This window comes from Narcine bancroftii, chromosome 1, assembly GCF_036971445.1.
Source record: "Narcine bancroftii isolate sNarBan1 chromosome 1, sNarBan1.hap1, whole genome shotgun sequence".
Classification (NCBI taxonomy): domain Eukaryota; kingdom Metazoa; phylum Chordata; class Chondrichthyes; order Torpediniformes; family Narcinidae; genus Narcine; species Narcine bancroftii.
Window position 1 is genome coordinate 6127173 of NC_091469.1, and position 14618 is coordinate 6141790.

The 14618-nt window shown below is 37.9% G+C and overlaps 1 protein-coding gene across 5 annotated transcripts in view; it reads left to right on the plus strand.

The window, feature by feature from the left end:
* Positions 1-14618, plus strand: part of ankrd26 (ankyrin repeat domain containing 26) — a 167701-nt gene that overhangs the window by 75760 nt on the left and 77323 nt on the right. For all 5 annotated transcript variants that reach the window (XM_069919991.1, XM_069920001.1, XM_069920012.1 and 2 more), the window contains 4 exons: positions 5181-5271; positions 6030-6329; positions 7613-7686; positions 11217-11555. In XM_069919991.1, coding sequence (XP_069776092.1) covers positions 5181-5271; positions 6030-6329; positions 7613-7686; positions 11217-11555 — 804 coding nt within the window. The remainder of the gene's footprint in view (positions 1-5180; positions 5272-6029; positions 6330-7612; positions 7687-11216; positions 11556-14618) is intronic.

The following is a 14618-nucleotide window of genomic DNA, read 5'->3' on the forward strand; positions in this document are numbered from 1 at the left end:
CCATCCAGCCTTTTGGATGAACGTGAACAAACATACCACATGATATTTTTTATTTGGGGTGAACCTTTCTTTTAAATCATAGATTCTCAATGTGGGATGTACGCCCATTGGTGGGGCATGGGGCTTGAGAATATTTTAGTGGGGCATCAGAATATTTTGGGAAATAATTAAAAAGTTGGTTTGGAAAAAATAAACTCATAGTGTTGGTGTGAAAGATGTGACTTGGCAACACCATCAGTACATCACAACTGTGGTAACTTCCAAGTAAAATCACTTTGTTCTTCTTATTTTCCTAACGTGTTTTTGCTCTTCTGATATTTCTCTGTGGTTTATCTTATTTTAACTGTTGTTATCCTTGGTTAACATTATAATTATATTTTTTCTGACCAGTCTTATTATCATCTATTCCAAATTATCTCAACAATCATGTCACTGTCCATAGCCTTCTACTTTTTCAGTTCAGTAGTGAGTGAGACTTGTATCTGTATGTATCTTGTGCACTAGCGTATTGATAGGGGGTGGGTGGGTCCACCCCAGGCACCTGCCTGAGGGGGACGGCAAAATTGGAGAAAAAAAATTGCAATGCCAGAAAGTAAAGCACAAGGCTAGCACTGTTTTGATGCTCTCTCTGCAAGAAAAAAAATGTCAGAAACCGTGCTAGTGTTTTTTTCATTTTTTTTAGGGTCAGTATTTTCCTTTGATTTGATCATTACTCTTATTACATTTTTCATTTCTAAGACATTATAAAATATTGTTTAATCTGTTTCAGGGAGCTCGTGCTGTTGTATTAATCTGTTTCAGGGAGCTCGTGCTGTCGTATATTCAAAATGAGCAGACCAAGCAAGCAAAAGGTTCATCAATATTCAGTGGAGTTCTTGAAGTTTGGGTTTATGTCTGCTGTACATGATGAACGTGCACCTTTTTGTCTATTATGCCAATAGACTTTGACAAATGAAACAATGAAAGCAGGCTGTCTTGAAGCTCAATTGAGGGTAAAATATCCTAATCATGTCAATTCGCAATTGGAATATTTTAAATCACTGAAAGGGAAGTTTTAAAATAGATCAAAAATCACTTCATTATTTGCTATGCAAACTACAGCCCTGAATCTTACCCTTGAAGCTTGCTATGAAATTTCTCTGCTGATAGTAAAACATGGGAAGAAACATATGACTGAGGAGGAACTGATTAAACCCGCAATATCATTGTTTTTCAAAATAGTTCTGCAAAAGGATGACAAAGATGGCTGAGCATCAGAATAGATGACATGGGTCAAGATGTTGAAAAACAGCTTATTGAGAAGTTGAAATCACGAAAGTTCTCAATACAACTGGATGAATCTACTGTATGGGACAGTGAGGCTGTTATTGACATATATTGATCAGGAAGTGCTTCAAGAAGAGATGTTTTGTGAACCATTATAAACAACCACTACTGTAGTAGATATCTACAGCAAGCTCAAAAGTGGTTTGGATGAAAATGAAATATCAAAAGGAAACATTGTCTCTTGTGCTGCAGATGGTTAACCTGCTATGATATGTGTAAAAAAGAAACAAACAAGATGTTTAAAATTAATGAAGGATGAAAATCCAAACATGTTGGTTGTGCATTGTGTTATCCAACAAGAAAATTTAGTTGCCAAGAAAGTTTCCTCTATTCTACACGAGGTACTCCATTCTGTGATCAAGTATATCAATGCCGTCAAAGCTAATGCCAAATGTGGATGTCTGTTTAAGCAGTTTTGTATTGATAAAAATGCAGGACGCGAGATTATTGTTTCACACTGAAGTTAGGTGGTTGTCAAAGGGAAACTGCTTCAAAAGGTGTATGGAACTGTTTGATCTCCTCAGCGAGTTTTTGAAGACAAACCTGAAATGAAGCTCTTGCAAAGCTTATGTGAGTTCCTTGATGGACATTTTTGAGAAACTAAGTACATTGAAGAAGCAACTTGAAGTGGCAAATTTGATGCTCATTGATGCAAAAACAAAGATATTTGGATTTATGACACTTCTAGAATTATGCCAAGGGAATATTTCTGCAAGAAATTTCAGTCAATTCTATTGGTTGAATAAGTGTGAGGTAACTAATGCTGCTAAAAACATCATTGTTGACTATTTGAAAATGTTGGTTACCGACTTCAATGACAGATTTCGTGATTCACAATGAATTTTCCCTCCTGGTTAACGCAGCCATTTCTGGTGGACTTATCTGAAGTTCCAGTGCAATACTAAGAGGAGTTATCTGAGTTGCAACATGATGAATCTGAAAACTGTTCGAAGTGAAAGGAACCATGATGTGACTGTCTAATGAGATCGAAAGAAATACCCAAACTCGACTACTTTAGCGAGGGAACTATTGATACATTTTCCATCGTCTTATTTAGTAGAATGTGGCTTCAGTTCTGTTAGTGATTTGTTACAAGCAAAGAGAAATCAACAGGAAATTACAAAACGTGGAGATTTAAGGTTGAAACGAACAACATTAGTCCCTTGAATCAAAAAAATCTGCAGCCAGCTTCGGGGCAAGGTTTCCACTGAAGTGACAACAATTGTTGAATGTGTGTTTGAGATGGTTGACATATTGAAGTAGTAGTTGAATATGAAATATGTGTTCCAGTGTATTCCTGACCTTAATTGCATTGAAATACACTGGCAGCAAATGATTTAATTAAAACTTCTTTTGAATATATAACTTTTTTCTGCTAATGGTGGTACTTACGCCTTTTTAAAAATTAAAGTGAGGCCTTGGGCAAATAAGGTTGAGAACCACTGTTTTAAATATTACAAACGGTGGAAGTTTTGTGCCATCAGCATAACTGGCCAGAACTACTGTATATTTTGTCTTTTCAAGACCAGTGGTTTTAACTATGATGATTTTAGCTCCTTTAACCCTCATAGTTTGGTTGGATGGTACATTGAATGTTACTGGAACTTCATCCATGTTCCCTATTTGGCTCAGTTCAAAACAAGTTCTTTTTTGTGCATCCATTTCAAACTTGTTGTGGTGATATGACCACCAGCCTACTGCAGGGGGTGATCTGTGTACCTGCAGGAAGACCACCTAAGGGGCTGACTCCACCTGGCCGGCTGTCAATCAGCCGACCTGAATTATAAACCTGAGCTGGCCCCTCCTGAGCCAGTCACACGGGGAGCCATCAAGGCTTGAACTGATGTTCAGACTTTTACTGGAATAAAGCCTGTTGTACAGAGTTTTGAGTTTTGTGCTTGCTTGCTGCTACCTCAGCGCACCACACTTATGAAATTCTAATATTTTGTCTTAATCACTGGCATTTTCTGTGCAATCGATGTTTTCAAACACATTGATAAACCATACTGTTTCATGAATCGGTAACAGCAACCTTTTGTTTCAGTAAAATCCTTATGATTTGTTTCTTCTCCTAAGCTCCTGGCCTTGTGCATTATCATCTTGGTAGAAATGCATTTCCCTGCTTTTCTTTCATTTAGCACCCAGTTTTTTTAAAAACTCAAGTTGTGGCCAACATGGGGCTGGGCAACGAAGTTTCAGTTTACCCTTTTTAGCAGCCTCTAGCCATTTTTCCTTCTTTCTCCATTCATGTACCATTTTTGCTGTAGGCAGTGCTCCAAAAACTTCATCTGCTGTCCTATTACTTGCTCCTTAGCATTCACTACGACTTTTAGTTTGTATGCAATAGTGTAGCTTGAGCACTTTCCTGCAGTCGCTATCTTGCAGACGAAAGCCTTCACTACAGTACCCAAAGTGTCACCTTCATGTATGAGATGAATACCCGGGTGGTTTTTGAGGTGAATTTTTTTGGGGGGGAAAAGGGGAGGCCATCAAAACAGTAATAACAGGTATTCATGCCATTGCTATGTCCCAAATATTATGGTGCCCTGAAATGAGGGGACTATGTATAAAAAGTGCTGTAATTACAACATGGTCAAACCAAAATGTATACAATTAATCCTGAAAAAATCTGGAATGTGCACTTCAATCACATGTGAATTGTTTGATTGTACATTTAAAACTGATGCCCAGGGGCAAATGAAGGAAAAAATTATCTGTCCCAAACATTATGGAGGGCACTGTATAAAGGAAAATGTGCAAGTTTACAAGAGGCATAACCAAATGGTCAAGAAATGAATTAGAAAGGGAATCTTGAAGGAATAAGAACAGTGGATCAGAAACCTTGAGTACATCAGCTCGCCCCTCAAGCCTACTTTGCCATTCAATAAGATCATGACTGATGAAAGCTTCGACTTTGATACCAGTTACCTTTGTTACTCCCTGATTCCCTTGTTTGTCCATCTACATTCTTGAATGTTTTCAAGAACTTGATCTGCCCAGATTTCTACCAAAAATTCACACTCCTCTGTCTTGATGATTACAATTATCAATCCAGTCTTGGATGCTCTGCCAAAATTGCAGGTGTATTCATACAAAAGGGGATTATAGGAGAAAAAGGGAAAAACAGGTTATTTTACTTTTTTTATTTAAAAAAAAAACACCTAATGGTATGAATTTGCTTGATGATGGGGCTCAGTCTTTTCAGTCCATATCACCTACTGCTACTTGGCACTTTGTTAAACCAGAGAGTACAGGTGATGAGTGCCATATCTAGGCACCATTGAGGAAAATGCAGGCCACTGCACATTGTCCTCCAGTTGAAACATTGTGAAAGTTGTGTGATAGCAGTAAAAAACAGTTAATGCTGCTTCTATATAATTTGGCATTTTCTAGCTTTTTTTTGTTTAAAAAGTACATCACTTTGAATCAACTGTTCTTTTTTCCCCCACTGATACTGCTCTATCTGCTGAGTACCTCCAGCACATTGTTTACACCATTTTTGAAACTTTTGGGGAATGTAATTTTCAGTGTGCCTGTTCATTTTCAAATACATTCTTTTATATTTTGATAATGGTGGTTTAGCAGATTTACAAATATGGGTTTGGTTGAATTGGTCCTTCAATTAATTAACACTTTCTCTTTAGAGAAAGGCAACTTAAAAGCCGCAGAGCCACATAGTTTAAAAGGCACTGTCAATGTCAATTTCTTAACCATGTGGCACAGCATATGCTGTGGTTGCATTGCTGTGGTTGCATTGCTGTAGTTGTATTGCTGTGGTGCTATGATCAACTGATAAGGAATTATTTTTAATTTTAGTGCTGCAAAATGACTGAGTTTTTTAAAAATTATTTTAGTCTGTTTCGGTTGGCTCAAAGAAGAAATCTATTGGTTCATTTGTTTCATCTGAGGTCCTTAGCCAAACCAATATCATGAACCAGGTTGAAGGTAATGTTATTTATCTATTTATTTATCTATTTATTTATTGTAATTGCAGCGTTAGCGCAATCAACTTTGCTCAAAATGATGGAATAAAGAGAACATTTTGGATACAAGTTGACATCAGAACAGACGATGCAGAGGAGACGGAAGTATTAGTCAAGGAAGGGGTAGTGGATATTGGCTGTTGGTTTATATTCTGAAATGGAGGTAGAGAAGTTGAAGAACAAAATAGAAAAGTCAGAAATGGGCCACATGAAAATGAGAAAGAAAGCAAAATGTCAATAAATCTGATGACATTTTCTAATTCAGAGTAAGAATAAAGATACACGCATCATTCCGCGAGAAAGATAGATGAGGAAGGGTACAAGTCCAGTTTAACCAAATATTGATGGTTTTAAGATCTACACTACATGACTGATACTTGTGTTAATGTTACTGCTGGTAAATGTTTGCCATGGGGCATCACTTTTTATTGTCCTAGATTTATCCAATGTGGAAGTAAGGCATTCTACCCTCCACAACCATATTAACCAGAGGGGACCCATCTGTATTAACTCCATTTTCCAGCAATTGGCTGATATACCCATACAATTCCCTCTAAATATTGTCCTTTAGTTTTATCTGCCTCTGATATAAGTCGCAGTCCTTGGAAATTTATTTCTACATTCCTTTGTTATTTGTGTGGTAGATTATTAATCTATTGCTTGGTTGGATGTTTTGATGCTCATATTTTGACAATAATATATAAATTTCTTTTTAAATAGATGACTCAACCTGGGACTCTGAAAATGCTTCTATTGAAAATGTACATCTCATTGGGCTTGAATCCATTCCACGAGAAAATGAAATTAGGAGAGAAGGCGATTTGGCTCTTCAGTTACCAATTGAAGAATTGTCCAATATCAACTCTGCAGTGCACAAACAAAATTCTGCCCAGACTGCTTGTGCCTTCAGTTCACTGCAGTCTAAAGGCTCAGCTGGTTCATCAAAATCTAAGCTGTCTTCATATTCATCAGTGCAAGATCTTAGAATTTACTCAGATTACAAAATGAAAAATGAAAATGGTATGTAGAATCTACAACATTTAAAAAAAATTAAGTTATCGACTAGATGCTCAAATACAAATTATATATATTCTATATTCTTTTGTAGTTATTTTGTTATCATAATAACGAGGTCACTGGGAGGAAAACTTGAATTGATTGCAAGTTGGTTTTGTTAAATAATATAATTTATAGAGAGCTTGGGCACTTTTCATTGACTTCCCCAGCAAGTCTAAAGCTGTTCTTGGATTTCTGTAGTACTAAATAAAGTAGCTGAAATCTAATTCACTTGTGATTAAAATTGATGTCATGTGGCAGCTCGCCCTCATGGCAAGTGAACTGACTCCAGCAGATAATGGCGACCGGGAGGACTCTAAGTCAGGTGTAGACCTTAGCCAAGAAGCCAACGTCAATTCCGCCCCGTAAAGTGCAGGGGTTGATGGGAACGCATTCTTAAGTGCGCGCTGATTCAAACAGTAAACAGTTCATTTGGACCCTGCTCGACTCAGTGCGTCGCTTTCACTTGCTGCAATCAGTGAGACTGCAGTAGTACGATGCCAATTTTAATTAACTATAATTTAAGATTATTCTAAATAGCATCATTTTCTTGTAATTATTAGTAGATTGATAGTTCTGGCAATTGTTTTATCGTTTCTTAAGCAAGTTTTATCTGTTATTAGTTCCCAGGAATAAATAACAGTTTGCATATAATGGCAAGAATTCACAGGACAATATTTTTGATTTTGCTGAATTGGTTGTTACAATACTTCACAACATTTTGACACTTTTTTTTACATCAATAACTGATTGAAAGTTTCCCTTGGGGGGGGGGGGGTAAGTTATATCCAGGACTTGAGTATTCTTAAATTTCCATCCATCAAGATAAAAAGAGAAACGATGGGAATGGTGGCCCCTTACTTTGGAAAAGGGAAAGCCAGTACTTTTATCTGATATATTTTCAACAGCTGCCACTTGAACATTGGCTTAATACTGTTTTATAATACAGAAATTTGTCACAAATTATTCTGATAGGCTTATTGTTCATGTTGCTAATTCAGTTAAACCAATGTAAATTATAAGAATTTAATTATTTAATTAAGAATTTAGTTATTTTGTCTAGCTGTCAGGTATGTACTGTTGTGGTGTAATGGCTTCATTTAAAAAAAAAAGAAACTTTACCTGTAAGGCTGTCCTTCAGGTTCTATTCACTTAATTAATATTTGCAGTTAAGTAGGAATGTATGGGCAAAGATTTTGAAAGTTCCCTTATTGTTATGAAACAACATTTTGTAAATATGTCTGCAGTTTACGAATGGCAGTTGTCTCCGACTGAGAATGAAGATAATGAAAATGGAAGGAATGATGAGTGCAAAATTGAGGTGAGATAGCATTCATCATCTTTCAATTCAAACAAATTTGTTTTATTAAAATGAAATATTAAAAAAAATCTATATACTGTACATAGTGTATTTTTTTTAAATAATACATTTTGTGATCTGGGCTTTACCAGCAAGGCTAGTATTTTTTTTTGCTAATTGTCCTTAAAAAGGTGAAATTAAGCCATCACCTGAACTGCATCCTTTCTGTCAAAGGTGTTTCCATGATGCTTCTTAGCAGGATGTTTCAGAATTTAGTCCAGCCGATGAAATATTTCCAAGTCAAACTGGTGCATGATTTGGAAATGAACCGTCAGATGTTCTTGTTTACCAACTGCTCTTGTCCTTAATGGTAGAGTCATGGTTTTGGCATCTGGTGTTACAGTGGCCTATCTAAGTAACTTCAATGTATTTTATGGATGGTACACATTGATGAAGGAAATTAATATTTAGGGTGGTGACAGAGTGCTGATCAAGCAGCCTAGTTTGACTTGGATAATGCAGAACTTCTTGAGAGCTACTGTTGCACTTGTCCAGCCAAGTGCAAAATATTCCATCAGATTACTTGTTTGTGTGTTGTAGGTGGTGGAAAAGCACGTGGATGTCAGAAGGCGAGTCATTTGTTGCAGTAATCCAAACCTTTGTCTTGCTATTGCAGCTGTTGCATTTGTGGCTGGTGCAGTGGAGTTTCTGATCAATGTTGATCTTGTGATGTTGATGTTGCAGAACTTATGATAGATCATTAAATATCAAGGATGGATTATTAGTCTTTCTTGTTGGAAATGGTCATTACTTGTAACTTATTTACCCATCCACAATTATTATCTGTTTTGCTGCATGCAGGCAGTAGACTGTTTTATTTGTCAAGTCAAGTTTATTGTCATCTGATTGTACAAGTACAACCCGATGAAATGGCATTCTCTGGTCCTCAGTGCAAAACACAGACACTCAACCAGACATAACATGCATACAGACACATATTTGCATATGCAAGATAAGTATTCATATATACAAGTAAATATTGTTTTGTGAATATGAGAGTCTTGGATGGTCAGTGTGAGCAGTTCCTTTGGTCGTTCAGCATTTTCACTGCCCATGGGAAGAAGCTGTTCCTCAGCCTGGTGGTGCTGGTTCTGATACACTTATATCTCTTTCCTGATGGGAGCAGCTGAAAGATGTGTGCAGGTTGGAAGGAGTTCTCAATAATTTTGCGCGCCCTCTTCAGACAACGATCTTGGTAGATCACATCGATGGGGGAGAAGGAGACTCCAGTGATCCTCTCTGCTGCTCTTGTGGTCCTGTGGATTGACCTCCGATCCATTTCTTTGCAGCAACTGTACCACACTGTGATGTAGCCAGCCAGGCCACACTCAATAGAGCTCCTGAAGAAGATTAACATAATGGTGGCTAATAGCCTTGCCGGTTTCAGTCTTCTCAGGAAGTGCAGTCGCTGTTGTGCCTTCCTGACAAGTGAGATGTTGAGTGTCCACAATAGGTCACTGGTTAAGTGTTGAGTTGTCTCCTCAGATGTGCTGGGGCTGGAATGATTGATTTCTGAGGACTGTCGTCCTCTTTCCTTTTGACGAGTTCTGACTTGAATGGTATGTATTTACTTTGGTGCCAAGAAGCTGAATTCTGGAATGGAATTCAACTATTGGTTCATGTTCTGACTCAGATTGCAATGAAGTCTTGGTTGTAACCTATATGAGGAATTGGTGATAAGAATTTAATGAGTAAGTACCATTTCATAGCTCTTAATGATGGATTCCATCATTTTGCTGACGATTGAGAATAAACTGACTGGATGAGAATTAAGCGAGATTAAATTTGCCCTGCTTTGCGTGAATGGTGTGTAACTGGAGAATTTTCCAAATTTGTCAGATTAATATTGGTGTTGTATCTTGCTGTGGAACAACTTGGCTAGGGACACAGCGCCTTCTGGAGTGCAGGCCTTTCAGTATTGGAGCCAGGATGTTTGCTCTTGTAACCCTTTGATGTACCACAGCTGTTAGCTCTTTCTCCATAATCACATGGAGTATATCAAATTAGCTTGAGACCATCTGTTATGTTGATGGGAATCACACCAGCAAACAAGAATGCTCTGATAGCAGTTGACAGATAGTTGTTTAAATACAATAGTTTTGACCAGATTTTAATGTACTGTATTTGATGGCATATAAGATCCATTCTTTTTCCCCAAAAATATCACCAGGGTCTTATGGTCCGGGTCTTATATGCGACAGTGGTCATCGTTGCTGCGTGGCTCACTCGCATCACTGCTATTTGTCGTTGGGGAGCGGGGCAATGGAATTAGCATGGGGGTTGGTGGCGGGCTGTCAGGAGACTCTCCCGGTGACCTGCTGTCGGTCCCTGCACTGGTCCTGTTGGAGACCTCGTGGTGGGTGCTTTTTGAGATGGTAAACTGATTTCTCGGTTTACACTAGGCTTCTATGCTCTTGAAGCACATACTTGAGCTGCTCAATACTAACCAAATGCTCATTCTTCCCACTGAGCTTTTGAAGGTAAGGAATTCCTCAGAACTGATGTGTGAACATTATTTTTTTCTCTCTATCAAACTTTGAGCATTTCCTTGAACTATTCCTCTGTCCAGTTGGGGTAATCTCCTCGCATGACATCTCAGAATTAAGTGTGCGTTTCAAGAGTCTGGTGTCGAAAATGCAAACAATGTGGCTTGTTCAGCAGTGCTGATTGATTGTAATTAAGACATCTTACTGAGGATTTTGGCCAGCGAGACACTTTGGTTTGCCTATCCTAACTAATGGATTTGGAGAATTTTGTGGATTCAGTGCTCTTGGCATACTCCTTGTGACCTGAGGTACCTGCTGTAGGACAAGTCTCAGAAACAAATAGAAGGACTGGGATCATTGCTACCTAGTAGAGTATGTTTTGAGCCAGATTTGAACAAAGGCTGGGCTCTTGGATTAGGTGTGATGATATTTTTTTTATCAATGTCTCATTCCACTGGGAAGTAGCTCCCGAGATCATGGCCTAATAGTGCTTAATGTGCTATGTAATCTGTATTTTAATGTTGGTTTGATAGAAAAATACATAACTAGTGATTTTAAATCTGTGTTAAAATTGCGTAGCTTTATCCTGATAAGCATATAACTAATGTATTATTTGGCTTCAGTGTACAATCATTTAGTATTGAAAGATTACAAAAGTTCCAGTAGTTCTGGTCTGCACTCACCGACGTTAAAGTGTGGATTAATACCTGTGAGATGTAATCCTCCTCTTCTGATCAGACTTTCAAAATCAATAGCAATCATGTTTTTACATCTATAAATTGCTAACTTAAATGTGCAGTTTGAAAAATAGTCTTCAGGAAGTGTAATTTTTTTTCTCTGTTTAAGTGCACATTTAATTTTTATTATAATGTTCCCTGATCTTTCTATAATTTTCACATGTGATTGGCAGTATAAACATATTTCTGGAATTATCATTATCAGTGTCAAATTGTATACTGAATGCGAAAAGAAAATGAAACTCAAGAAGATTTTCTTTTATTCCAGAAAGTGGAAAAACATTACCTGAAAGAGGAGCCAAATTTGACCAAAAATGACTGCATTGATGAATTGGTGCAGACAGAGAAAAATGATCGAATGGCCACGGAAGAACAGAATCCTGAAGTCCAGACAGAAGCCCAAAAAACATTTCATCAAGAATTTCTGACAGATGACCTGAAGCAGAAGTTTGAAGAAATTCAGCACAATGTTAATGGGGCAGTTATTCTGGAAGCTTCGGATGATTGTTCTGGGAGCTATTCAACCAGTGAATTTAAAGGAGATATTCTAATTGTGCCTTCAGAAATGAATGAAATTAGTATCTTCGAGGAAGAACTGGAAGGAAATGTAAGTAATGCATGTGACCATGGAGTATTTAATTCCATTAAAGAGCACCAGAAATCAGGTTTTATTATGAATTCTGAAAGCAATATTTTTTAATGATTTGTTGCAGCAATTGCCTTCAGATGTTCTTTCTCATCATTTTTAATAGTAAGGTAAATTAAAGATGATTTGTGTTGAACTGAATTATATTCAATGAAATGAAGTGAAAGAGACAAGTTTAAGATGGCTTTCGTAACTGGCTTTGAATTTTTTTATTTTATTTCTAGAACAATATTAAATATTACCATGACAAGTCAACCATGCCAAAATTAAATATAATGATGCCAATAGTTAAATATTTTCTGTCTCACTAAAATAAAATGAGCTGCATTCCTCATCCATTGAGATGACAATAAAATGTCTTCAATGGCCATTTTATAAAATATTACAAGTAATATACAAGTATTATTTAAATTTTGTTTTGAACATGTGAATTTAATCCAATTTGAGTACCTGATATGCTTCTTGTGTTTATTGGTCTCTTTGCATTTGACCTAATTACGGTTTCATGAAGCAGATGTTATTTCCTATTTTTGTTATCTCATATAACCATATAACCATATACAGCACAGGATAGGCCAGTTTGACCCTACTAATCCATGCCAGAACAAATCCCCACCCTCCTAGTCCCACTGACCAGCACCTGGTCCATACCCCTCCAATCCTCTCCCCTCCATGTAATTATCTAGTCTTTCCATAAATATAAATAACGTCCCTGCTTCAACCACCTCCGCTGGAAGCTTATTCCACATCCCAACCACCCTTTGCGTGAAGAAATTTCCCCTCATGTTCCCCTTATAATTTTCCCCCTTCAATCTCAAACCATGGCCTCTGGTTTGAATATCCCCCACTCTTAATTGAAAAAGCCTATCCACGTTGACTCTCCCTGTCCCTTTTAAAATCTTGAACACTTCCATCAAATCCCCCCCTCAATCTTCTACGCTCCAGAGGAAAACTGCCCCAGGCTGCTCAACCTTTCCCTGTAACTCAAACCCTGACATCCTGTGAACATTCTCGTGAACCTTCTCTGCACTCTCTCTATTTTGTTTATATCCTTCCTATAATTTGGTGACCAAAACTCCACACAGTATTCCAAATTTGGCCTCACTAATGCTTTGTACAATTTCATCATAACATCCCAACTCTTGAATTCAATACTCCGATTTATGAAGGCCAACATTCCAAATGCCTTCTTCACCACTCTATCTACCTGAGTATCAACTTTGAGGGTACTATTTACCATCACTCCTAAATCCCTTTGTTGCTCTGCACATCTCAATAGCCTACCATTTAATGCATATGACCTATTTAGATTTGCCTTTCCAAAATGTAACACCTCACACTTATCCGTATTAAATTCCATCAGCCATTTCTCAGCCCACTCCTCTAGCTTTCCTATATCTCTTTTTTAATCTACGGTAATCTTCCTCACTGTCCACAACACCACCAATCTTTGTATCATCTGCAAACTTACTTATCCAAGTCTAAATAGACAACATCCACAGCCTTCCCTTCATCAATCTTTTTTGTAACCCCCTCGAAAAACTCTATAAGGTTTGCTAAGCATGATCTACCCCTGACAAAACCATGCTGACTACTACCTATCAATCCCTGTTCTTCCAAATATTTGAACATGTGAATTTAATGCCATCCCTCAGAACACTTTCCATCAACTTACCCTTCACAGACGTCAGACTCACAGGTCTATAATTTCCAGGCTTACATTTGGACCCTTTCTTAAACAGCGGAACAACATGAGCCACCCTCCAATCCTCTGGCACTACCCCCGTGACCAGTGACATCCTAAATATCTCTGTCAATGGCCCCACTATCTGTACACTAGTCTCCCTGAGTGTCCTTGGGAATACTTTGTCTGGACCCGGAGATTTGTCCATCTTTATCTTTTTTAACACTGCCATCACTACCTCCTCGGTTATCCTTATATGATTCATGACCTCCCCACTGTTTTTCTTTACTTCAACTGGTACAATATTTTTTTCCCTAGTGAATACCGAGGAAAATAAATCATTTAAAATTTCCCCCATCTCCTCTGACTTTTCACATAGCCTACCCTCCCTATCTACAAGGGGCCCAATTCTATCCCTCACTAATCTTTTACTTTTAATGTACCTATAGAAACCCTTTGGATTTATTCTTACTCTGCCTGCCAAAGCCTCTTTGTGCCTCTTTTTGGCCTTTCTAATTTCTTTCTTAAGATTTTTTCTACACTCCTTGTAGTCCTCTTTCAATTTCTCAGCACCCTGCTGTTTATACCTCTTGTACACCTCCTTCTTTCTCCTAACCAAATTTCTAATATTCCTCGAAAACCAAGGCTCCTTATGACTTCCAGCCTTTCCTTTGATCCTCACTGAGATATAACTATTTTGTACCCTCAAAATTTCTTCTTTGAATATTCTCCATTTTTCATTTACATCCTTTCCTGAAAAAATCCTGTCCCACTCAATACTCCCCAAATCCCTTCTTATTCCTTCGAAATTTGCTTTTCTCCAATCTGGAACCTCAACTTTAGGCCCTTCTCTGCTCTTCGCTAAAACTACCCTAAAACTAATAGAGTTGTGATCACTAGACCCAATTTGTTCTCCCACAGCACTAGCAAATCTCCTTGCCAGGATATTGGTCCCCCTCAGACACCTGACCTATCTCGTTCCCTAACAGGAGATCCAGTATTACACCGTCCTGAGTTGGTTCCTCTATATATTGATTAAGAAAACTATCTTGTACACATTTGACAAACTCTAGCCCATCCAGCCCTCTTACTGTATGGGTATCCCAATCAATGTGAGGGAAGTTAAAATTTCCCATGATCACTACGTTATGTTTATTACACATATATGCTATCTCCTTACAAATTTGTTCTTCCAATTTTCTTGCCCCATTTGGTGGTCTATAATACACTCCTATTAGTGCCCTCATGCCTCCTCCACCCCTCAATTCCACCCAAACAGCCTCACTGGACGATCCCTCCAAACCATCCTGCCACCTCACGGCAGTAATGTCCTCCTTAAC